General features: G+C 25.8%; 4 protein-coding genes and 1 pseudogene across 5 annotated transcripts; 3 read left to right on the plus strand and 2 right to left on the minus strand.

Moving 5' to 3' along the window:
- The window catches only part of LOC122850946, a 220743-nt pseudogene that overhangs the window by 117478 nt on the left and 87434 nt on the right, over positions 1-15831 (plus strand).
- Positions 230-11628, plus strand: LOC122852113 (homeobox protein ceh-19-like). 2 transcript variants are annotated; one of them, XM_044151721.1, is made up of 5 exons: positions 230-533; positions 1406-1528; positions 8129-8349; positions 9759-9895; positions 9967-10332. In XM_044151721.1, the coding sequence occupies exons 1-5, from the start codon at positions 419-421 to the stop codon at positions 10184-10186; spliced, it is 816 nt and encodes a 271-aa protein (XP_044007656.1). In that variant the 5' UTR covers positions 230-418; the 3' UTR covers positions 10187-10332. The 2 variants fall into 2 exon arrangements, with proteins under 2 accessions (XP_044007656.1, XP_044007655.1); XM_044151720.1 differs by having other exon boundaries at positions 256-533; positions 8126-8349; positions 9967-11628.
- Positions 1574-3406, minus strand: LOC122852115 (trypsin 3A1-like). Its single transcript, XM_044151723.1, has 2 exons — positions 3313-3406; positions 1574-3246 (listed from the first exon to the last, which is right to left on the minus strand). The coding sequence occupies exons 1-2, from the start codon at positions 3356-3358 to the stop codon at positions 2498-2500; spliced, it is 795 nt and encodes a 264-aa protein (XP_044007658.1). The 5' UTR covers positions 3359-3406; the 3' UTR covers positions 1574-2497.
- Positions 10361-12116, minus strand: LOC122852107 (cyclin-H). Its single transcript, XM_044151711.1, has 6 exons — positions 11992-12116; positions 11677-11901; positions 11067-11240; positions 10766-10991; positions 10572-10683; positions 10361-10499 (listed from the first exon to the last, which is right to left on the minus strand). Exons 1-6 carry the CDS (start codon positions 12106-12108, stop codon positions 10361-10363), a joined length of 993 nt encoding a protein of 330 aa, XP_044007646.1. The 5' UTR covers positions 12109-12116.
- On the plus strand, positions 13013-15592 carry LOC122852117 (NADH dehydrogenase [ubiquinone] flavoprotein 2, mitochondrial). The gene is made up of 4 exons (XM_044151726.1): positions 13013-13246; positions 13381-13443; positions 13541-13999; positions 14077-15592. The coding sequence occupies exons 1-4, from the start codon at positions 13211-13213 to the stop codon at positions 14248-14250; spliced, it is 732 nt and encodes a 243-aa protein (XP_044007661.1). The 5' UTR covers positions 13013-13210; the 3' UTR covers positions 14251-15592.

Genomic DNA, 15831 nt, shown 5'->3' on the forward strand with positions numbered 1-15831 from the left:
AAAACTTTTGGTGATCATTAGATGTTCCTGTGTTGGGACTCGTTACCACGTGTATTGCCAAGAAACGCCCAGCATCATTTGTCATTGGTTCAGATAAATAGTACGTCATCAGCACGTGGTTATTATTGTCAACGCCTCTTTAAATTTTTTAGATGATTCTTCAACTTTCGTAGCCAAAAATGTAAAAAATAAAATAACATTATTGGGGCTGAGCTCCACCCTTAGTTTCATTAGTCTTTAGTCTGTCTGGGACCAAGTCTTTCTCGAGAAAGAAAAATTAGTTTTTTTATCTTTCAAAAAGCTATATAGATCAAGTGCAAAATTGTGAAGTTTATTAATTTTCAAGTATATGATATTTATCTATTTATTTAGTGTTAATAATATATTTTTATTTATCGTGAAAATTTCAATTTAAACAATGGCTGATAAAAGGTGTGAAAAAGTGGATAATTCGAATTTGATGAAATTTAGTATTGAAAGATTGTTGGCGCCAAATCGAAAAGTAAATCAAGATGAAGATAAAATTATTATTGGTAAAAATTTATATCAATTTCTCAAGAGATTACACCACATTAAAACATGATAACTTTAAAGTTTTGAAGAATTCCAAATGAAATAAAAAAGTGTTACCGAAATATGATTTCGACGGAAAAAAAATTTAATAGTAAAAATGAGAATATATTGTACTACTCAGTCAATGAAAAAACTTCAATTTGTTAGTAAAAAAATAAAAAAGGGCCAATAAAATTAATTAAAATAATTCCTAGTTTTTCTCTTTAAAAAATATTTACTGACTAAAATATTGAAGCACAATTCTGTCGTATTTTTTTCTATTAATATCTTATAAATTTTTCTAAAATCTGTAATTTAAAAAAAAGAAAATAGTTTTACGTAAGAATTTACAAATTTAACATTTTCTAAATGAAAAAATAAGACTAAATGTTTTTTAGAAGTTAATTTAACATTTGAAATGCTAATATCTAAAACTCAAAAAATGTTAAACAATCAATATTTAAAAAAATTGTCAAATAAACATTTTTCTCATTAGTATATTTATTTTTTAATCTTTATTTCTGTGTTAAAACAAAGTAAAAGTTCAAATTCAAATCTTCACATTTTTGTTTAATTATTATTTAACAATTAAAACTGTTAAAAATTTTACAATTAATTTTCAACAATTCTATATTTTTTCAAACTGAAAGTCAAACAAATATATCAACAAAAAAAAAAAAAAATATAATAATTTTAAAATTTTAATATTATATATAATTATTTAATATATAACTCACTACAAATATTTTATCAAAACTTTGTTATACATTGTAACTCAAAGTCAATGATAAAAAAAATTAAGTAAATTCACATATTTATAAAACGAAATAATTAAAAAAAAAAATATTTTCAGATTACAAAAGAGACACAAGTATGATAGCAATACCTGACTCATCAATGTCATCAGAGGATACTGATAAGCTTGAAGAGTTAGATGTAATTTGTTCAATAACACCAGAATCAGAAATAAGTTACGGTAAGAATAAATATATTTAAAATGATAATAATCAAAACAACTAAATTAATTTATTTATATTTTGATAATTTATTATTCATTTTAATATTGCATATATTCAATCCCTTTGTAGAGACAAACGGCTGTTCAAGTGTATATATATAAGAAACTTGCTTGAATTACTTTGGCCCTAGCGAGTTTGATCCATTGCTTCCTGCTACTTTCCCGCCCACTTAATGTTTTTAGTTTTACATATATATACTATTTTATTTATCTACCATTCATTTTACCATAGATTTTTATGCAAAATAACTATATCACATTACTACTAATTTTTTTTTTTTCATAAGCTACATTTTTTCTTATTTTGTATTTATTCAAATGAAAAATTTTGATGATTAAATTTATCAGCAATTTATTTTAAAGAAATAGAAAATATATGTAGTTTATATTTTGTTTATTTATAAACTTGTAATAAATATGATTATTAATTTATTATGATCATGACATACGTTAATTTAACAAGAAAATTAAAATCTTGTTTTGACACAGTGTGTAGTAGATGAATTTCAAATATACTTTAATTAGTCAAGGTACACACTCTGTTTCACATCATTTATAAAGATCTTTGTTTTTTTTTTTTTTTTTGTCGTATTTTATATGATGATAATTTTGATTTTGAAATAGAAACATACTGTAAATTAAGCAAGAAATATTGTATTTGTCGTGCGTGTATAATCAATCTTACTTGTTGGCAAACTGTGACGATATTAATCAACTAATAATTAGAAGACAAGTACAGTGAATAGCTCAAAGCAATTAGGTAAACTAGAAGGCGTGGTTATATCTATTATTAAAAACCTCAAATTCTATATTCTAGAATTTCCTCGTATGTGTTAATTTTACTCTGCAACATGTATATTTCTTGATAGATAATAAAAAATCTTTGATATACAATAATGTTAAATAAAATATTAAAAACTGAATGATTTATATGCCAGTGTGTTTGGTGATCCATTCTCGATAAGCTGAAATTTCAGTGTAAACACCTGGCCAACCTGGTTGTGCACATCCACGTCCCCAAGATGCTATTCCAACTAAACGATTATCAAGCACAAGTGGACCCCCAGAATCACCTGTACAAGCATCCTTACCACCATCAGCATAACCAGCACATATTTGTTTTTCTGGTATACCACCAGTAGTTTTATAATAATCAAAACACTTTTCTTTATTAATAATTGGTACATAAACTATTTGTAAATTTATTGGTAAACCATTTTCTGTATAACCCCATCCACTTATTATTGCATCAGCATCTTCTGGTGCAATTTCATTTTCATCGAAAAGTTTAATTGATTTACGTGTATTGTCAAATGTAAATTTTTCATTTACACGAACAACTGCAATGTCATTGACCGGATGACGCCAAATATCTAAACCATGATCTTCATGTCTAACAATATCAGCAACAGTATGAATTGTTCCACTTTCATTGTGATATGTACTACCAGATCTTATTGTATAAACTTCAAAATCATTGCTTACAATATTATTGAGACAATGGCTTGCTGTTATAATCCAGTTTTCTGATATTATACTTCCTCCACAATAAAATTTTCCACTTTTGTAGATACTCACTTGATAAGGAACTTTATCAATTGTCGTTGGTCTACCACCATATATTTTAACATCAGAATGTAGATATTTATTTATGCCATTTAGGTTTGATGGATGTCCTAAAATTTTTAAACAATAAAATTAAAAATATGCATATCTTTATTTGGTGATGTATAGCTGTTTACCTATTGCAGTGGCAATTATGCTCAGAAAAATTATTGACAGTAACATTATACTCCTGTCGATATCTTGCTTAAACTGATTAGATTTTTTTTTTATATTATTTATTATCATCAATTCATTATCTTATCCATTTACAAGTAACCCAAATTGGCTATATATTTGATTCGATATATACATTTGATTCTTTTATAAAGATAAAATATTTTAATAAACGAAAATTTTTATTGTATACCGGTATTTATTCAATCAACGAAAAGAAGAAAACAGACAATATAGAGAAAACAGGATATTTAATTGGAAAAATAAAAAATTTTTAAACTTGGAAAGACAGTTTGAAAAAAAATAATGTAAAATTAAAAAAAAATTGTCAAATCTATTTTGTATTTTAACGAAAAAAAATGTTTAAATTTCAAATTATGGACAAACCTTAATCACGCTATCACAATATTTTTCAGTCATTTAATCTGTGTATTTCGATAAGCTATATAAATTTACAAAGTAAATAATAAATATATAAAAATAATAACATATTAAACATATTAAATTAAAAATAGCTGAGTAATTAATGTAAAAAATAACAAAAATTATAAGCTCAATTATTGCAAATGTTATACTCAACAAAAGTCATATCTTCATTAACTCGTTTTCATGTTATTACAACTTGAAGCGAGAATTAAAAAGGAAAAAAAAAATAAAAACAAATAAATAAAGACTTATTTTAGTGTCCCATAAATTGTGTGTGCAGAAGAGAAAACGACAGTGCGGTACGATTTTAGCCAGTGTATACACTGAGAGAAATTTTAACTAAAAATTAAAACCCATGTTGAATAGAAATTACTATACTGCTTTGTAATTTTTGTTTTATTTCTGGGATTGGCCGCGAGAGATGATATTCTACAATAAAATTATGTAAAATGTCACACAATGTCAAAAAACTGTTATGTTACTTCAAGTCTCTGTACATCGTTATATATTGCAGATAGACATGGGGTTGAGTGGAGTTAATTATTGAGAATTTAATTCTAAACAATTTATAAAGAATTACTTTTTTTGATTAATGTCTTAGATAATGAGTTATGAGTTAATTAAAATAAAGCACATACATGTTTTGAGGAAACGATAAAAAATATTATAAGTTCAAATAAAAAATACTGAACAATTTAATAAATATTCTAATACATATAATAAAATTTATCATGTACACAAATAAAAGTTAGCATAGACTTAAATATTTTTTACTATATCGCTTTGTAAAAATTCTGGTTGTGGGGCGAAATAATACAAAGATGGCCGACTGATTGAACAAATGATTGAATTGTCATGTAATTTCAAGCATTTCTACAGCCTTATCTGTTGAAGCTAGGTATGGGGTTAAGCGAGGTTTATTGTTGGTAATTTATTTCTGAACAATTTATCAAGAATGAATTTTTTCTATTTATCAATTAGTTTTCGAGTTTTGAGCGTGTAAAGAGAAAAGAAAAAATGTTGCCGGGAATTGATTGCCGTTCTCCGTGAATCTAGCACAAACTGCCGAACTTAGCACAAAAAATGTCCAACTTTTAAATAAAATTTATAATAAAATATAGTAAATTCTAAAACCGGTAGTGGGTAAATTCTCAGTCTGCTAGAATTTACTTGTGAGTATCGTGAATTTAGTCATTTTTTTTAAAGAGAAATTACAATAAAATTATGTAATTTTTATGGCTTAGTGTTGTATATAGTCAATGGCCAAATTTTTTACATAACTTTATTGTAAAAATTATTTATCAATATACGAATAATCCTTACAAATAATCGAAGGAACACAGTTTTTACTATTCGCTTTGTAATTTTTTCTTATACGTTTGTAATTTTTAGTTAAAATTTCTCTCAGTGTACACGCCCATCTAGTTGTGAGATAAAAAAATAAAATAAAATAAAAAGAGGCTGAGAAAAACGCGACAATTACGTCGCCATCTGACAATTAGTAGATTGTAAACGCTTCTCTGTGGGCTACGAATAGTTTTTCGGGATATTTATTGCGTCGGCCATCAGGAATTTTCACTCAACGACTTTGTCATTCCAACAATGGCAAATTGCATTGTACAACAAAGAAATAAATATTTATCTAAATAAATTCAAGGACTATTTAAATGTACCATTTGATGACAATTAATTTTTTCATTGTTGTAGATATATGTAGAAAATAAAAATAAATAAGAAAAAAAAAATATATATATATACATATATATAATTGTCGTTTGTCAAAATATTTGAATGGAAAATTGGTCGAAGATTGAGGATGAGTGAGTTCTCTTGGTCTATGTATCATCATGTGTTTTCAAGTGAAACGAAAAAGTCTCTCTTCCCTTTAGCAAATGATTAATGAGCGGATAATTAGAAGATGATACTCGTCGCTTAGATGTCTTTTCTCTACTCTTTTTTCTTTTTCTTGAACGTACTAAAAGGGGCACTTGAAACATTTCTCATGATGTGAGGCTTTTGTGGCGAGACACACGTCGTGTAACCCGTGTAACTCTTGCACGGGGATAAATATATAAATATAAACAACTACCTACTTAAATGTAAGAAATAAATTATATAAAAAAAACGAAAAAAAAAATTAACATCAAGAGTAATATAATTGCAGCGGAACATATACAAGTGGTAATTGGCTACTTTTTATTTATTTTTATAATTTTTTATTGTTAAAAAGTTATCTTTTAATTTAATTGACAATTATATTTATGTAAATTATTGAAGTTTCAATTATGAAAAAAATATATAACAATACTTATTTTATGGGAAAAATTTGAAGAAATTACGGAAATACGAAATTACATTGAAAAAAAAAGTATCAAAAATATTTATATCCAGAGAAAAATCGTTCAGAAAAAAATAACTCGCACACACTGAAAAAAAATATTAATCTTTTTTTAGATTTTGTATATTCAATGAAATTTATAGAGTATACTTTATCAATGAAGATTTATGATTGAGAAAATTTTAATAATTAAAAATGTGAGGATTTATAAAAAGATACTGAAAAATTAAGACAATAATTATATTTCAATTTATAATTTTCTGAGTTTTTTTCCTTATATAAAAAGGAGAATGAAGCCTCTCTTCGAGCTATTTGATTGGCTGTTTATAATAATTCATTTATTTTTGTTAAATTAAATTATTTTTTATTTTTAAAAAATAATTTAGATAACGAATTAATTTATTTGGCTATCAACGTTTGCCATATTTAATTAGATAAATAGCTATTGGCAAATGTTGCTAAAGAAAGAAGGTAACCAAAAAAATTAATTTATAATCTAGATTAATTTTACAGCAATATTTTTATATTAAACTAAAATTATTGTGTCAAATAATTATGGCAAATGTTGCTGAGAAAAGAATGTGACTAAATAAATTAATCCGTAGTCCAAATAAATTCCTCAGCAATACTTTCTATATTAAATTAAAATTATTGTGTCAAATGGCTGAGAAATTGATCTAGACTAATAATTAGTTTATTTGGTATTCTTTTTTTTTCTACTATATACTCAAAAAGAAAGAGTAAATTATAAATTGGGAGATATCGTGAATTTTCCGTAATGATCGAGATTAGAAATTTCTTACTACAACCTTCTTACATCATTGACAAAACATCACATTAATAGCGCGCGAAGCGCGCCAATTGGTCTAGTAGTAAAAAAGATTTAATCGAAATAACATTGGCAAGAATTGAGATAAAATTTTTTCAGTCAACTTTGTTTTTCTCTGATCAATTTTCGAATTACTCCGTTCTTTTCCAAATGAATAAAGTCATTGGTTAAATCGTAATATTGTCATTTTAAATAATTAAAAATAAAAGAAATTATAGTGATTCGCTTTGTAATTATTCTAGAAAACTAAATGACCCGGTAATATATCAATTGACACCATGATTTAAAATTAAAGTAATTAATTTTAAATCATCACAATTTTATAAAAAATTAATAAAAAAAAAAATCATAAAATTTACACACGATTATTTCACAAATATATAATATCAATGTTTTATCAATTTATTCGAGGGGCCATTCATGTCCTGATTTAGTGACACCATGAGTACAAATCTAGTCAAAACGTAGTCAAGATTGCTGTCCAGAAAATCCAAGTATACCCCTTTTCTTATTCTACCATCCTAATACATATATATATTAGCAACTTTTAAACTAAGTTCTCGGTGAAAATATTAAATAATTAAAGTAACTTCAAATTTCAATTTAAGTGGTGGATAAAATTAGTTTTTATTAATTACAGCAAGTTTAGAACATGTATATTTATTTTTTAACTTCATCTGGAATATTTTTTGTTCCTTTAATACTTTTTAGTTAAGGGGAATAGCAATACACTTGAAAAATTTGGTTCTATTAGAAATTTGGAAAAATTACCATTGCGAAAATTTTTATCCGATTTTATCCCATATTTTGCCACTTTTCTCGGATGTTTTTCTGTTTTTCTCCGATATTTCTACATTTTTCTCCGCATTACTTCGATTCCCTCTGAATTTCTCCGCATATTGCTGAAGTAGAATTTCGAAGAAAAATCGTAGTAAATAAGCGAAAATTATTTATTCCGATCATCTCCGACTTTTTCCAATTCTTGTAATGATAAATATTAAACATTTTTTTTTTTCGTCATAATGATAATTGATTGGAAAAAAGTTTTCGCTGACTACACCATGAGTCAGACTACGAGCCAAGTGACACTTTGACTTGGTGCACATGAATGGCCCTCGAATTTTTCAGTAACACGAAATTCTTTAAATAAAATTTTTTAAAACTGATTTTTTTTTTATTACAGAAGCTTGTACAAGTAGCAGCGGAGTAAATTCCGTAATTGACGGCAATGATAAAGACGAGAGAAGTTCCAGTGTGACCAGCGACGAGGACAGAAAAAAACGACCTCGTACTGCTTTTACAGCATCACAAATAAAATCACTTGAAGCAGAATTTGAAAAAAATAAATATCTCAGTGTCGCAAAACGATTGCAATTAAGCAAAAGTCTCAAGTTAACAGAAACCCAGGTAAAATTTTTTTTGTTAAATAACATCTTTGAAATATTTTTATGCGCTAAAAATCATCAAGTAAAAGAAGCAAAAAAATCTAGACTGTCATAATGGCGACAGTCCCAGAGGAAGGTGTCTAGCCTGCACATGATGCGATTTATATTCTAATTATTTGGCGCCAATAAAAACCACCATAAACGTACCATAGAAAAAAAAAAATAATATCAACAATTGATTGATTATAATTATCATTTTACACTCAAGATAAATAATGTTGAAACATTAACTCGTGTGAAAATATTTGTATATAAAACAAAAAGTCTGTAAGACATTAATGTCATTTTCCTTGTTTATTATTTTCTTTGGTCTTTTAAAATATAATCATGTAAAATTATGGAAAACGTATGCCAAGAAATAAAATAATTTAATTAAATTTAATTAACTTGAGGAAGTCATTGAAAATAATGTCTCAGCTGGTCTTCGAGTCGCGATTGATATTAAAAAAAAAAAAAAAAAATACGTTAGTGTCCTGTTTCCGCAATATTAAAATACAACACCTGATCAACTATTTAAAATGTATATATTTATATTTTTTTAAAATATATATATCTTTAAGAACTTTTAGGGATACAACAGGTCACGGGATCAAGTTGGATACTTTTCGATGATTTATGGGCATGTTGAGCACATATGTAGGCGCCAACTTATGGCGCCGTATACTCTTTTTCTTTTATTTTTTCTTTGGAGTCGACAACCAATTAGCACCTTGCACCCTCTGTTCAATTTGACCACAAGAAAAAAAAAAAAAAACAATAAATAAAAACTAAAATCAAGGATTAAATTTAAAGGCAATCGTGGTTTTTTTTTTTTATTTTTCTATTATTAATATATTGAATTAATGTTTAAATAATATTATTTAAAAAAATATTCAAGTGTGAAATTTAGCATATTAATAAAATTGTAAATAATTTAAATTTGTTGAGATAAATATTAAAGCTATGAATTTAAAATTGTTATTGAATTTGGCAAAGAGTTGTGTTGCCACTTTGAAAAAAAAAAAAAAAAGATACATTGCAAGTATATAAAATGATTCATGTGAATATAAGCACGCGGCAGAAGATGCAAGTCGTATTTTGGAGATATTAATGTTCTAACATTTCTTCGAGTTAACGAGCCACTTATTACGACTCTTTATTTTCGTATAAATATTATTTATTTATTTTCATAATATTTATCATCAAATAATTAAATATTAAAAATAGAAAATAATATATATTTTTCATGGGTGGTAAAATTATTTCTTTTCGTTAAAGAAATATAAGTTTAAATATTTTTAAACAATTTATTTTGTTATTACTATTATATTGAAAAATTAATTGAAAAATTTTTATTAATGCTCAATTTTTTATTTTTTTATTTTCATATAGATAAAAATTTGGTTTCAAAATAGAAGAACAAAATGGAAACGAAAATATACAAATGATGTTGAATTGCTTGCTCAACAGTACTATTCAAGTCTTGGAATTCCAGCACCAAGACCAATATTCGTTGGTGATCGTTTGTGGTAAGTTGATTGCTAAAAAAAACAAACCCCTTTTCTTTGAAAGAAAATAATACAACTCCATATTGATATAGGTTCTTCAACTGTCCGGGACAATCACAATCAACAACGCCTCCAATTTTACCACCACACATGGGTCCACATATGTCACTACCACCAGGTTTACCAATGGTTCAAACATTACCAAGCAATCTTTCAACAGGAACTCAAAATGCAATTTTCCGAAACATATCACCGAGCCATGAAATTCATCATCTCACTCAACAACTTGACTTTCGAAGGCAAGACATATGAATGATGATTAAGATAAATTAATTCGTAATCAATCATCATTCAACATAAAGCAGCTAATTCTTATCATTATTAAATATTTTATTTTAATCTTCACATGACAAAATTTAATGAAAAAGAAAAAAAAAAAAAAAAAGACTAAAAATAAGTGATTAAATAAACCAAATAAAAAAAAAATTAATCTGATGGTGAACGTAGTCTATTAACTCCTAATATTTTTTTATCATGAGCTTCTTGATTTTGAATTATTTTAGCATATTTTTCATTGTCATGAAGATCATCATCTTCAAGCATTTCTTGCATTCTTCTCTTGTATCTAAAAATATTATATCAACATTATTATTATTGTAAAAATTAATGTTTTTTCTTTGTCATTTAATTGACTTACATTTCACTATCTGGATTATTTTCCTGATTTCTACATTTATCGAGTTTTTTTTCCAAAGCTTTGACAATTTCTTTGCTAGGTATATCAGAGCCTTTAGCCATTGTTCTAATTTCTATAAACAAATATTATATAATTACATTGTAATGACATTTCTTTACGTAAAGTTAATTTGTAATTGTTTTGATAATACTTACTTCGAACTGCTTCAATAATACCAGCCAATTGATCCCTGGAAAAAAGTATCTCAGTAACATAACTATCTAAATTTGCTTCGAGTTTTGATGCAGCATGTAATACAGCTGCAAGTGCTATTTGACTTGGTGCATATAATAAAACACTGTCTGTTAAAAAAATTTTTTCCAAAAAATCATCAATATTTGGTCTAAGGGATTCTGGTTTTTCTAGTGAACTGTAACGTGTCTGGAAAAAAATAAATTATTTTTCGTATTGTAATCAAATTATTTTTTTTTAACATAAAATATTCAATTATTTTACCTTAATGTCAATCATTAATCCTTCAACTGGTCTAAATGGATTATGAACAGTTAAATTATAATTAAGATGTTGCATTAGTAATAATTCATTGTTCAATACAATATCTGATGCTTTTTCACGATCACCTTTGACATTTGCAACAAATTGTGATATTGAAACATTAAACTCTTCAACCTAATTAACAGAAAAGAAAATTAATTAACTTATTGTATTACAATGATGCCTTGTATTATTAAATAGTTTTTTAAATATTTAACAATGCCCACACTTTTTGGAGAAATTAAAATTTAAAAATGCCAGTATTTGTTTAAAATTTTGAAGTAATAAGTCAGATATTGTATCAATTATAATTTCAATATTGTAAATTTGTATTTGAATTTCCAATTTTTAACTTAACAAGCACTGTTAAATTGCTATAGGTATTTTTAGTAAGTTGTTTTTTGTTTTTTTTTAGAACTAAAAATACTGTAAAAATTGAATGTAATTTTCATCAAACATTAATTAATTTAATAAACACTTATTATACTGAAAAATAAATGCAATTTTTACAGTGTATACAATTTTTTTTAGTTTTTTTATTATGAAAAATTAAAAAAGTGTTGCAACTTACTTTACATGCTAAATAAACACATGTTACTAAAATTTCTTTTGGATGATAATCCATAACGCTATTTCTCAAATAAAAACGTTTAAAATAATGTAATGCTGTGGCAATTGTTGCTTTTGGCATAACTGGCATAAATCTTTTACAGAAATCTCGTAATTGAAGTTCATAAAATCTCAGTAATGTTCTTTCTTCAAGATTTGTTAAAAAAAATTGTTCTCGTTGTTCTGGCTGTCAAATAAATAATGTATAATTATTATATTGTTATACTAATAATTGACAACAACTAAAGTATATTTTATTATTGAAAACATTACTTACTGTCATATCAGCACCATATTTTTCAATAAAATTTGCATTTGTTTTTTCTCGTAAATGCATAAGATCACTTTCATCAGCAAAAATCCAATATTTTTTTTGTGAACTTGTGGGAAACATTCTGGCTTCTAATAATCACAAAATACAATTAAATTGTCGAAATTAATTATATGTTTTTGTTTTATAAACAATAATAACTCTACGATTACGATTATTTTTTTTTCTAACCAAAAAAACACGTGAAACGACAACACAAAAACCATGGAGGCGAATAAAATACACTGGTAGGTCATTTCATAATAATCAGCTGCCTCTATTGAACAGAATGTAAAAAATATTATCAGCGGTCCACTCGAGATTTCCTTTTGAATTAATAAATAATTTTAAAATAATAATAATAATAGTAAAATATAAATTAAATAAACATTTTATATAGTTTATTATCAAGTCGGTTGTAATCAGTTAGCCGACAATTGACGGGCCGACATGAAAACAATGATTGTAATCGATTGTAATCGATTCGTACTTCAATGTAATGTAATTATAATTATTTGTAACCCCCCTCATTAATTGTAATTAATTAATTAAAATTCTACATTGCACTTAGCCGACAATTCATTAAAGAACAACTGTAAAAATTAATTTATGATTGTATTTGATAGTAAATCATTTGTACATTCCAAATATATATTTGTATAGTTTATCATTGAAATTTGAAATATTTTTTTTTACTAAAATGGCGTCAACACACGCGAGAAATTAAAAAAAACACAAATCGAAATTCAATCCAAGCATATTTATTTATAAAAAAATTACCAATTTATAAAAAAAAAAAACTCAGTTAATTTAGATAAATTAATAAATATTTTTATACAGTTTAAAAAATTGTTTACAATAAACAAAGTATAATTTTTCTTAATATATATTTTAATGTATATACAGAGAGAAGACTTCTGTATATAGAGAGAGAAGTCTATATATAGAGAGAAGTCTTCTCTCTGGTATATACTAATAAAAAATAGAAAACATGCGCAGTCGTTTCGTTTAAAACCGTCAGCTGACTTGTTGTTGTTCCACTGACGGCTACTCGGCTAGCGATTGTGTTGGATTGTGTTTGTGAATATTGAATAATTTTAATCCAACAAAAACTGTTTGGTTAAAACAGATATATAAAAAAGTTGAACATAAAAGTATTTAAACTAGTAGAAATTAAATTTTAAAAATGCTTGCAACTATTGGAAAAAAGTGTAGTTCAACGGTATGTATACCCAAGTTAATAATATTAATTTGATTTAACAATAAAACATAACCTAAACTTATGTAATTCAAATAAATTACATATTACAAGTATTTGTTGTTAACAAAATGTAAATGTAAATTGTCTCTTGACAGGTTCTCAAGAACATCAGACAGCTGCATGTATCAGCAAGTCAATCATCTGATCATCTATTTGTCGTAAGTTGAAAAAACAAAACATTATCAATAATAACAAAACAAAAACAAACAAACAACAAGTATAAAAAAATAGTAATTATTTATTTAAATATAATAGCACAGAGATAGTGAACAAGATAATCCAAATATTCCATTTGATTTTAATGATGCCAATAAAAAAAGAATTGAAGCAATACTTGCAATATATCCAGAAGGACATAAACGAGGAGCAATGATGCCACTACTAGATTTGGCACAACGTCAACATGGATGGTTGCCTATTTCTGCAATGCACAAAGTTGCTGAAATAATTGGTGTTTCAAATATGAGAGTATATGAAGTTGCAACATTTTATACAATGTTTAATAGAAGACCAATGGGTAAATATCATGTACAAATTTGTACATGTACACCATGCTGGCTACGAGATTCTGATTCAATTCTTAAAGCTGTTGAAGAAGCAACAAATTGTAAAGTGGGTGGTACATCTGATGATAAATTATTTACTATATCTGAAGTTGAGTGCCTTGGTGCATGTGCAAATGCACCTATGCTTCAAGTCAATGATGATTACTACGTAAGATATTTATTATTTATATTTAAATTAATAAACTATCAATAACTAATGAAAAATTTATTAATTAATAATTACAGGAAGATTTGACTGCTGATACAACTAAAGCTATTATTAATAAATTAAAATCTGGTGATAGACCAACACCTGGTCCACAGACAAAAACTCGTTTTGCTGCTGATCCATCTGGTGGTTTAACATCACTAACAGCCCCACCACCTGGACCCGGTGAAGGTGTCAGAAGTGATTTATAAAAATATACAAAATTATCATCGTTAAATTTGCGATTTGAACATATTAGTCGTCTTATTTAAACTTGTTTATTCAAAATTAAAATCGTATAAATTTTCGAAACTATTGAAAATTAATTATACTCTATTATATTTGAAATAATAATAATGGCTTTTTCATTTTTAACATTCACCCACAAGTATATACTACATATATTTCATAAAAAAAAAAAAATACTTTTTATTTTTTCTTTTATATAAATTTTAAAAAGTGTTTCATTAAAATAAATTTTTTCATTTTCTTATTTTTTTATGATTCACAAGCGATCGTAAGGCTTCAGATATTTTTTCTCTTTTTTCAACTTCATTAATTAAAATTTTTATTATTTTACAAAAGCATATGATATATTTTTTAAGTTAGAAAAAAAAGAAAAAAATTATTAAATGAAAAAGCAAGAATATTTAGGTCATAAATGCATGTTCGTTCAGCCATAACAAACGTTTGACATGAGAGCTTTTATCAGGGTGGGGTTTAATTTTCCTTCCAGGCAACTTGATGACTTGCGCTTGCGTATTATATTTATAACATAATTACATAATTATAAATAAAACGCCTGTGGTAAACACCCAAATGTGTGTGATGATGATGTTGATAGTTCATTCAATGTCCTTAAATACATATTAACTCTTTATACTCACGCAATTACAAAATATCTATTTCAATCTTATAATTATTTTCTCCAAAATTTTAATGACATCAAGTATCTCGTAATAAAATCATTTATAAAAATTTAAATTCATTATTATCATAAATTTAATATATCATTTTAATTTAAAAATTTAAAATACTTACTCAATTTATTTCACTTTTTAATTGAAATTATATATCAAGTTACTAATTTAATTTAGTTTATTTTTTTTCATTTCTTAATTTATTTGTAAAAAAGAGAAAATAGTCCATTAAACGTTAAACATTGCAATTATTTCCTGATGATATTTGAAAAAGAAAAAAAAATATAATATAATGAAGTTGGAAAGTAAAATCAATTGACAATAAATTTGATAAGATGTAGAAAATCTAATCAAGGAAAACGAGTCCTCGGATACCTCATTGGAAATTTTATTTTACACACTCTCAAACTACTCTTGCAATTAATCCTCCTGATCTCTTTTTCTATTTTTTTTTTTTTTTCTTTTTTTGTGTTATTTTTCTCATCGTAGCAATTCAATTTCCACGTGAAGAAGAATTAAAAAAAAAAAATTATCAAGTGGTCTATTTGCAATGAAATTCTTTTGAGAAACAAATTTTCCATCTAATGCTTAAATGTTCAAAAAAGAAAAACAAAAAATGAGCAAAAAAAAAAAAAAAAAGGAGAAATTACGCGCGTTTTGTGGTATGAAAAAAAAAAAATAAATAAATAAAAGGAGAGAAAATAAAGGCAATGGGAATAAATTGGTTGAAAAAATATGAAGAAAATATGAGAGAAAAAAATATAAAAAGCAATACGCAAGCGCTGTCTGTTTTTGGCTCACCCTCTGAACCCAGCAGCAACCAAATGATTCGCCTGGAGGGGTACAGGGTGGGTCGTTGGGTGGCTGCGAGGC

The sequence above is a fragment of the Aphidius gifuensis genome, linkage group LG3 (assembly GCF_014905175.1).
Source record: "Aphidius gifuensis isolate YNYX2018 linkage group LG3, ASM1490517v1, whole genome shotgun sequence".
Classification (NCBI taxonomy): Eukaryota; Metazoa; Arthropoda; class Insecta; order Hymenoptera; family Braconidae; genus Aphidius; species Aphidius gifuensis.